Source organism: Puma concolor, chromosome B1, assembly GCF_028749965.1.
Source record: "Puma concolor isolate L17-30 chromosome B1, mPumCon1.1.hap2, whole genome shotgun sequence".
NCBI classification, from domain to species: Eukaryota; Metazoa; Chordata; class Mammalia; order Carnivora; family Felidae; genus Puma; species Puma concolor.
The window spans coordinates 53,923,864-53,933,891 of NC_141670.1; the positions used below are offsets into that span (position 1 = coordinate 53,923,864).

The following is a 10,028-nucleotide window of genomic DNA, read 5'->3' on the forward strand; positions in this document are numbered from 1 at the left end:
CGGAGTAGGTCCCGTGGCTCTAGAACTCTGACCTCTGAGGAGAGGGTTGGCCAACCTGGTGCTGAACCTCCGGGATTTGGTGCAGGCCTCAAAGACCTGGGATCTGGAACTCCAAGGGTAAGACACTCGATAGCTGTGCCAGTTTCTCTGAGGTTGACAGTACTGTTGGTTCTGGGGATTAACTCAAGGAAAGAAATGTATATATATTTGAGATATATGCATATGTGTATATATAATACATATGATATCTTTCTACCTATGCGTACATCTATATTTATATCCATATGTAGTGACATAAAGATTGAAAGGCACTGCCTTTGCCAGGGTGAGAGTTAATGAGGCAACCATGACATGAACAACATTCAGGACATTTCCCATGTCCAGTCTCCCTTTAGTTTACCCTACTGGTAGTAGCTAATAAGAGAGGACTCACAAAGGAGAAATGTGATTTGCAGTTTCCTATTCCCTGTGTGAGAAAGCAGAAGACACACACACCCTATCTGTGGACAGTGCCTTTGCTCTGCAACCACAGAATAGTTCCACAAAACATTAACTGATATAATTGCCTAAAATAATGGAAAGTAAAAATGTGCTGGTAATTGGTATATTTTGCTTATTGTTCGATGGCTAACCTTTATGATCCCAAATGATAAAAAGTCTCAGGAAGTTTCTGTCAGTGACCTGTGATACAAGCTGTAACATTTCTCCTGCCAGGGAATTAAAACTTAACAAACGGGGAATTTCATTTGGGATTGGGTTTCTTTCTAGAAATCATAGCTTTTTGGTTTCTCATTGCAGGTGGATCATTCAGTTCTCCTTGATTAGGTTGACGTGGATCATTCTGCTGTTTACTGGGTGCGGTTGTAACATTTTGATCTTCTTTCTGAATGCTTTTTCCCCTTCTCATAAAAGACAAAATTAACAAAGAACAGAATAAAACCAGAGAAGGTATCAACCAGAATAAGAGTGGGCTAGTCTTCTTTTGCTGTTTCTCCTGTGACCGATTGGTCTCTTTTCTTTTTAGGGGTGGGCCACTGTCTACACTACCTCCAGTGCCTTTTATCCGGCAGTCAGGAGGGTCCCACTCATAGCTGCAATGACAGTGATGTCTATTGTTACAGACTCCGTTCATATTGCAGGTCTCAGGTGAGCAATCAGTTTTCAAATATGCCAAAGGGATGCATTTCCTTTGGACACAGATCTGTTCTTCACCGCACTCTGTACCATCTTTTATTTCACCAAGATCAGGCAAGGGCATCCCCAAATGGAAGTCAGTACCCCAGCAGATGCTATCATTGATGTGAAGCCAATGCAGAGTAGAATGGTCTCTCAGAGTGGGAATTTCTGCCACGTTCTTACACTGAACCCTCCCACACAGGGTATCTGAGTTATTACATTTTATAAATTGATGATTCTTGAGACCACAGTTGCCGAAACGGTCACCTCGGACGTTCACTGTACTGTAGCAAATCTGACTCGCACTCTTGGCATTTGGGCCAAAAAGTTGGCTACACTGTTCATCACGAGTATTGCACCTCTTTTCATAGCAGTAGCCACCACCTGGGCATTCGGCTCCATCTTGCATGTACACGTCTTCTGGACACTGATAGGATGTCCCGTCGCACCACTCGGGAAGGTCACATTCATTTTCCCGTTCTCTACACACGTCACCTGATGGCATGATCTTGCAGTCTTTGCAACAAAGCCCAGAAGCACAGGTAGCCCCAGGACTCAGAGTACAGTCTAACTGACAACATGGATCTTTTGTACACAGACTTAAGGAGCCGCAGTCACAGTCTTCTCCATCTTCAACCACACTGTTCCCACAGCGTGTATACCGGAAGATTCTCTTTGGCGTTCGTGGATGCAAGATACATCTTGATCCCGCCGAGGTGTGCCAATATCTAGCATAACTGCAGTTGCTGAATTTAGTTGCCTGAGACTGTGTTGCATACATTATGCACACATCGTCTGCACATTTACATGTTTTCTCATCATGCCACATACCCAGAGAATGACCGAGCTCATGTGACACAACAAATGCAAAAACACCCAAACTGTCACTTGTGAAAGCATCCACTGCACAATTAGTATTGTAGTTACATATTGATCCAACATAAGATATGCCAAGAGCACCATATCCTTTTTTTACAAAAACATGCGCAATGTCATGGGGGACACGGGCATTAAAGCTTTCTTTCTTCCAGGTGCAAAATAAATCCAGGAGTGTGTCCATGTTCTTTATTTCAACAGGGTTTCCTCCATTCCAGACCTCCATTCCAACTAAACTCACATCAATATTTAGTGGTTGATAGAAGGTATTTACGTTATTCATAGTAGTAATTACTTCCAGCTCCACAGTTGTGACATTGTATCTGCGATAAGCATATCGATTGTAGTCCACCACCACTGCCATTTCAACAAATCTCTTGTGGGTCCCCAGACTTTCATACCCACGTTGCAGCAAAACAGAATTATTGCTCTCTTGTGACTTCACTTGCCGTGCTATTTTTTCATCTGTTAAGCCACACCTCATGGGTGGGAATTGTTTCTCCTCACCGTACATCTTATATACCAGGTGTTCAAATGTGGTAGAAAGCTTTTTGGGTAAAATTTCATAAACAATGTGATTTGTCTGCATTATTCCTTGTAAGCCCCCAAAACAGGTACTCAGAGACACCAAGGAATCCGGATCCCCTTCCACATAGCCACGATAATAACAGTCTTTCTGGATAAATGGCTGGTCTTCAAGAAGAGCCCCCTGGTCTGTGTAGGTGAACACTGGGAAATTTTTGGACAGCAAAAGCTTCTTTACCTTCATATGGAAAACATGTCGCTGGCCTCCAAAATGCAGTTGGTAAGAGATCCAGCCTGGAGGCTTCTTGACATTGCTAGGGTTTGTTACCCTCAAAGGAATCACCACTTCTGGGGGGCCATGGCAATAGGAGTGTTCAACATGGGACCATCCAAAAAGGAGCAGAAACACTCTTATGTACCATGACCTCAGAAACACACGTACCATGACCTCACCCACAGCTATTATGGAGACACCATATTCAGCCATTGGTGAGACCAAAACAGAGCGGATCAGGAAGCATCACTATTCTGTCTCCTCCCTCTGAGCTGGAAGTATGCTGATAAATAAAGTGCTGATATTTAAAGATCTGTCTTCTAGGAGTCACACCATCAGAGCAGCAGCACTAAAAGAAAAAAATACAAAGAAGGGCAGATGTAGGAGTGGAACATATGAGCAAGTCAAGGTGAAGGATGAAAGGAAGGGTATGGGGTAAAGTGGGTCAGCGTTTGCCTCGTGACTCAGTATATTGCATTGCATTCAATAAATCATGGTAAGGCAGAATGAGACTACGTGTACAAAGCAATGGTGATTGGCTATAGGTTCACTCTAAGAATCTAGATAAGGGACACATATGGATTTGTTATATTGCTCTGTAAATATATGAATATGTATCAGCATTTTCACAATAAATATATAAAATAAAAGAGTATTAATGGAAATGTGAACACCTATCATATTTTAAGGTAGCAGTCTCAATTTACACATATGGGGTGGATATGGATATCATGATATAGGTCTTCCTTTCACTTTCAAATGATAAATTGTTTAGTCACATTACTCAGGAGAGATATAAAAATTACTCATGTATTTTATTATTTTTTCTCATGGTCTGTAAATATGCTTCCATGAAAGACATTATTATTTTTTTTTTATTTTTTTTAACGTTTATTTACTTTTTTTGGGACAGAGAGAGACAGAGCATGAACGGGGGAGGGGCAGAGAGAGAGGGAGACACAGAATTGGAAACAGGCTCCAGGCTCTGAGCCATCAGCCCAGAGCCCGACGCGGGGCTCGAACTCACGGACCGCGAGATCGTGACCTGGCTGAAGTCGGACGCTTAACCGACTTCGCCACCCAGGCGCCCCCCATGAAAGAAATTATTGATTATCCTAGCTCCTTCCTGCATTCCCTTTTTCATCTAAGCCTGTGAAACTGCAAGAATCAAGGCATCAATATTGGCATCACATTCTGAGTTTATAAGATTTCAAGGTAACCATGTCTTGGGTTTGACAGGAAAATGTATTTCATAAATAAAAATACGTATGCATATTTTGCATGAAAAGTAGAAACAAAATAAATAATGGTGCGACACACTCAGGAAATATACATGTACATATATGTTGAGATAGTAATGGTCTGGAGATGTTAATGGTCTCAAATTTGGAAGCAGTGTTTGGGACAAAACTACACATTAGAAATTTGTAAAATTTCAATATTTTGTATATGCATTGCTGATTTTTATTACCCAATGAGAATATATCCACTGTCTTTATGAAATCGTTAAAGTAATAAGAATGCTTAAAGTAATGACACCAAGAACTCTCGGTCTAGTTGAAAAACCAGGAAAGTGAAGTCGGCTATGAGGGATCTAATATAAACTGATGAAACCACCTCCCATAGTAGATAATATAAAAATTAAGGGCACCTGGGTGACTCAGTCAGTTAAGTGTCCGACTTTTGTTCAGGTCATGATCTCACGGTTCGTGAGTTTGAGCCCAGCGTTGGGCTATGTGCTGACAACTCAGAGCCTGGAGCCTGTTTTGGATTCTGTGTCTCCCTTTTTCTCTACTCCTCCCTCACCTGCACTCTGCCTCTCTCTCTCTCAAAAATAAATAAACATTAAAAATTTGTTTAAAAAAGATGCATGATTAAGGACCTCGCCTCTGCTAGTCCCTGTACCTATTTTTGCTTAATCATTAAAAAAAAAAATCTTGAAGCTATGTTTCCTTGACCTCTTTTTTGTAGAATCATTGTGTCATGTATGGAATCTTCCTTTCATGAAAAGCAAAAATCTCTTGACTTTCACTTCTTCATGGAAATCTCCTTATTCCTACTTCATTTTACTAAAGGTACCAATCAACAATTCAAAGCAAGGCATAGAGGAAGATTTACATTCTCAGTATTCCTGTATGGCATACAGAGCAGATGACAGAGCCAAATTTGCACTGATTACCAAAACCACTTACAAACCGCTAAACCGGTAGCCATCTCACTGGACCACTATTTAGCTTTTTTTCTTACTCAAACACCAACACCCAAATCAATGCTACACAAACCTCAAGCAATTGGGTGTCTGATTTATTAATGTGTTATTCACCAATAATTTTACCCACATCTGGGGTTTAGTGAGCATATGGGCAACCTATATAATACCTAGTTTATTTTAGCTTTGCTACTTATTTTCAACAATATTTAGCCATTGGCTTATAGCTAAATATTATTTCTTAGTATTATCTGTATCTTATTATCAAACTCTAACTGTAACCCTAACCATAACCCTAATCCTAACCCTTATTATAACCTCCATTGTCCTGACTCTTACATGTCAAATAGTTAACCACAACTTTTATTCTTATTCAAAACTTGATTCTCAAATTTATGCAGCAAAATCACTTTTTTTTCATTCTCCCCCACTTTTTATGTTCCCTTAATTTTACCTCGTATATCTATAGCCTGGCTCTAGACTCCATTAATACAACCACTGTGGTCTCAAACCTTCAGCTCCAACTAGGTTAATCCTTTTTCCCTGATTTTGCTACGCCCATAGAAACATCTCAAAACTCCTGGGAAAAGAAATCACAGAGTATCTTCACCTTCACCTGAAAATCCCTTGTCTTTGTTTTCACAAGTAGTTATTATTGAGTTCCAGTTATGGTAGTTTAAACAGTAAAATCCAGAATTCAACATTTCTTGCATGTCTAATACAGGATTTGATATTTTTCTTAGTCTTTGCTTTCTTCTTGCAGATAGCAGCCAGGAAATTTATTTCAGGCTAAATACTATCTTCATCATTAATAAGATCTGAATTCCTAGGGTAGTTTGGTATTTCTCTAGGACTAATGGGGAGGAATATTTCACAAAATGCCAAGAAACCTCAAAAAGGAAAGTAAAATTCCTAAATTAAACCTTTGAGGACAATACCTCTAAATTGTGAGTAAAATCTTAATATACTGATTTGACTTTTGAGTCTCTTGATATATATTTTGTAATTATAATGGAGTATCAATTGTTGTGATGGAAAATAATTAAGAATGACAGAGTGCTGTTGAGAGTGAAACTAATCAATAAAAATTAGTCAGAATTTATTTCTAATTCCAAGAGTATGTGAGCCAGAAGGCATTTATCCTCATAACATTATTTTATGCAATGATTCAAGAGACACATTTCCTAAGAGAATATAACATTTTCATTCATAATGTGGTATAATGCCATAATGAAACAGAAACTTCTAAGTAGATGGTCATACATCATCTTTTATAAGTTCTTTTTTTCTCTCCTGAGAGCGTCATCAAGCTCATCAATCTATCTACCCTAATTACCACCTCCCTTCTCACTCTTATAGCTTTATTTTTCCAAAGTATGAGCAACAACCCACTAAAAACACAATTTTGTTTACTCAACCAAGTAAAATAGACCAGAATAAGACATAATCCAGGTAACAGATCCATCCTTAAGAATAAAAAATGGCAAAGAATTATGGTGTGTGTATATTTGCATGTGTGTATGCATGTATGCATTAATACTAATGTTTCTCTCCTCTACAGCTAAATTCTTGAAAGACTTACCAGCAGTAGAATTAATGGTTCCAATTATCTTTGCTAGCTAGAGCCCTATCATGGTTTGTACTACCTCTCTTTATGCACAAAGACTTTGATCTAAAACCTTACATAAAAAGAGAACTAACAATCCGCTCCCTTTCATCTCTCATTTGATTGTGTTCTAGATTTAACTGCTTAGCAACAAGACTTTCTCAATTCTGAAGACCGTGGCAACTGGACAAAAGTTCTCTCACTCTGAAAGAATCATCTGCATCAAGCTTTATCTCTAATTACCCTTCACTATGAGTAAATATGACTGTATTTTTTTATCCCTATCCTATGTGCTCCCTGAACACAGCAGAGACACTTTACCTTCAGTATTTTTGTTCATACTATTGCCCAGGTCCAAGATTATTTTCTTAACACTAAACCATATTATGGAATACTTGAATTATTTCAGGTTCCAGAAAGAAGTTTGACCCTATTTAAATCATTTTACAAGGATTCAAATATCAGTTATCATCTATAACTTTGTTAGATTAATGAATAACTTAGAAATATTTCATATCTATAAATAAATATGCTTCATCTATTAGGGAATATTGTTGGCAAAAAATGGCAAAACAAAATTTAAGAGAAGAGAGATTAATTAAATATAGTGTGGGTGGTAAAGTCAGCATCATGGTGGCATAAGATGTTCCTCATTTATCTCTCCCTCTTTTTTTAAACAATGAATTAGACATCCATACATAAACAAGAATGCCGTAGCACCTGGGAGGGATCCAAGAGAACTTCTTCCTATCTGTGCATCAGAAAATAAATAAACAAGACCTTAGTAAGAATGGATCCAAGGGAGTTAGCAAATCTGCCCCACTTCCACTTGCTTTGGTCAAGGAAAAAAACCTGGAAAGTGCTGTCCTGCAAGGAAACACACAGGTGACATAAAAAGGATAGAAGTCCATCCTGCCATAGTGGAGATTTCAACATGCCATTGGAATAGAATAGAATAGAATAGAATAGAATAGAATAGAATAGAATAGAAATGAGTTTGGAAGCAGTGGACAGAAAGGAACTCTACTGGAGCTTCCTGCCTCCCCAGGTGACACTGCATGGAACTAAGCCCTCTGTTAGTGGCGGCACAGATGTTTCTCACACCGATAGTGGAAAGATGTGACTTCCCCTAGGAGGAGTTGGAAAGCAGTGGGTGATCTTCAGGTTAATCTAGTTGTGGGGGTTGAAACTGAAGGAACCTGTCTCTTTCCAGAAGACACTGATTTCTGAGAAGGTACCTCCATGACTGAGGGCAAAGAAAAGAAAAAAAAAAAAAAAAAAAAAACCAGACAATAATTTCAAAGGTCATGAAAGGAACACAGTTTCTGCTGTAAATTTAGGACTTCAGCATGAAGTCTGCCCCACAAGCTACTGGGAATAGCCTGCCGGAGGATATCATCAGCCTGTAGGCACCCACAAAACTCTGCTAAGCTCCCACTTCACCCCACTGTGCAGCATCTGCCTTGTGTGTGCTCCTGCTATGGCAGTGAGATCAAGGAAGTTCATAAATAAAGGAAATATACCATTACAAAAGATATCAATTATTCTCTAACAACTGATCCTAAAGACATGGTATACAGCGATATAGCTCATAAAGAACTGAAAAGAGCTGTATTGAAGAAACTATAAACTACAAAAAAAATCAGAAAGTCTAATCAATGAGATTAAGAAAGAGATAAATGAATAAATGAGTTCTTTAGAAAAAAAAGAGAAACCATGAAAAAGAACCAAAAATAATCTTGAACTGAAGAATTCAGTGATTGGATGAAGAATACAATACAGAGCATCTGTAGTAGAGTAGAGCAGATGGAAGAGAGAATAAATGACTTAACAGGTAAGAATTTTGAAATAGCCCAGTAGCAAGAGAACAAAGAGAAAAAAATAGAAATGAGCAAAGAAAGCTTACATTACTTGTGAGACTCAATCAAAAGGGCAAACCTCCAAACTTTTGTGGTTCCAGAGGGAGAACAGAGGGAGAAGGGGTAGAAATTTTAGTTAAAATAATAGTAGCTAAAATCTTCCCATGCCTGGGGATACTTGGAACCAAAGTTCAGGAAGCTAATAGATCACTCTATTACCTCAGTGACAAAAGACATTTTCAAAGACACGTTATAATGAAGCTATCAAAATCAAAGTTAAAAAGTTCTAAGGTAGCCAGGGAAAAAGCGGTGCAACTAAGAAAGGAACCCTATTAAGCTATCAGTGGATTTCTCAGCAGAAACCCTACAAGCCAGGAGAAAGTAGAATGTCATATTCAAAGTGTTAAATGATAGAAATTGCCAGTCAGGAATACTATGTCAAACATAGTTTTTCTTCAGATTTGTGAGAGAAATGAAGACTTTTCCAGACAAACAAAAGCTAGGGGAGTTCATCATCACTAGATCTACCTTGCAAGTAGTATTTCAAAGAGAGTTCTCTAAACTGAAATGAAAAAAAACTCTAATCAGTGAGATGAAAGCATACGAAAGTATGTAACGCAATGGTAAAGCTGAAACATATATAGGAAGATTTAGAAAACTCCAATTATATAAATAGGACAGTGTATTAACCACTTAACAATAGTATAACAAATAAGAGATACAAGTATTAAAAATAAGAATAGCTGCTATAATTTGTAATGAATACACAGCATAAAAAATGGTAGGGGCACCTGGGTGGCTCAGTTGGTTAAGTGCCTGACTCTTGATTTCAGCTCAGGTCATGATCTTGGTTCAGCTCTCAGCTCATGATCTCATGGTTGTGAGATTGAGCCCTGTGTGGGGCTCTGCACTGGGTATGAAGCTTACTTAAGATTCTCTTTCTCTGCCCCTACCCTCTGCGACCCCCCCCCCCGACTCTCTCTCTCAAAAAAGGATAAATGGTGACATCAAAAATATCAAAAGGGAGGAATAAAATTGTGGTGTCTTTATAGGCAAATGAAGGTAACTTGCTATCAGCAAAAAATATACTGTTTTATATACGTTATTTTTTTGTAAGCCTCATGGTAACCTCAAAGCAAAACCTAGAGTAGATTCATGAAACATTAAAAAAAGTAGGGTGGGAGGATGGGGCACCAGGGTGGCACAGTTGGTTAAGTATCTATCTGACTCTTGATTTCAACTCAGGTCATGGTCTTGTGGTTTGTTGAGTTTGAGCCCTGCATGGGGCTCTGTGCTGACAGAGCAGAGCCTGCTTCAGATTCTCTCTCTCCCTCTGTCTTTGCCCCTCCTTGCTCCTGCTTTCTCTCTATCTCAAAATAAATGAGTAAATTAAAAAAATACATTTAAAAAAGGGCCAGGGGGATGCCAGCATGGTACGCCATTAATTTACAAATATAGGAAGAAACAGAGGGGAAAAGAAACAATTGAAATAGAAAACAGACA

At 38.6% G+C, this 10,028-nt stretch overlaps 1 protein-coding gene across 1 annotated transcript; it reads right to left on the minus strand.

Annotated features, from left to right (window-relative positions):
- Positions 1-590: 590 nt before the first annotated feature.
- LOC112858542 (disintegrin and metalloproteinase domain-containing protein 20-like) lies at positions 591-6,770 on the minus strand. Its single transcript, XM_025921974.2, has 2 exons — positions 6,643-6,770; positions 591-3,200 (listed from the first exon to the last, which is right to left on the minus strand). Exon 2 carries the CDS (start codon positions 3,062-3,064, stop codon positions 743-745), a length of 2,322 nt encoding a protein of 773 aa, XP_025777759.2. The 5' UTR covers positions 3,065-3,200; positions 6,643-6,770; the 3' UTR covers positions 591-742.
- Between the last annotated feature and the right edge of the window lie 3,258 nt (positions 6,771-10,028).

Excerpts from the sequence above, each read along its gene's own strand:
- LOC112858542 (XM_025921974.2), bottom strand. The coding sequence starts at position 3,064 with ATGGCTGAATATGGTGTCTCCATAATAGCTGTGGGTGAGGTCATGGTA.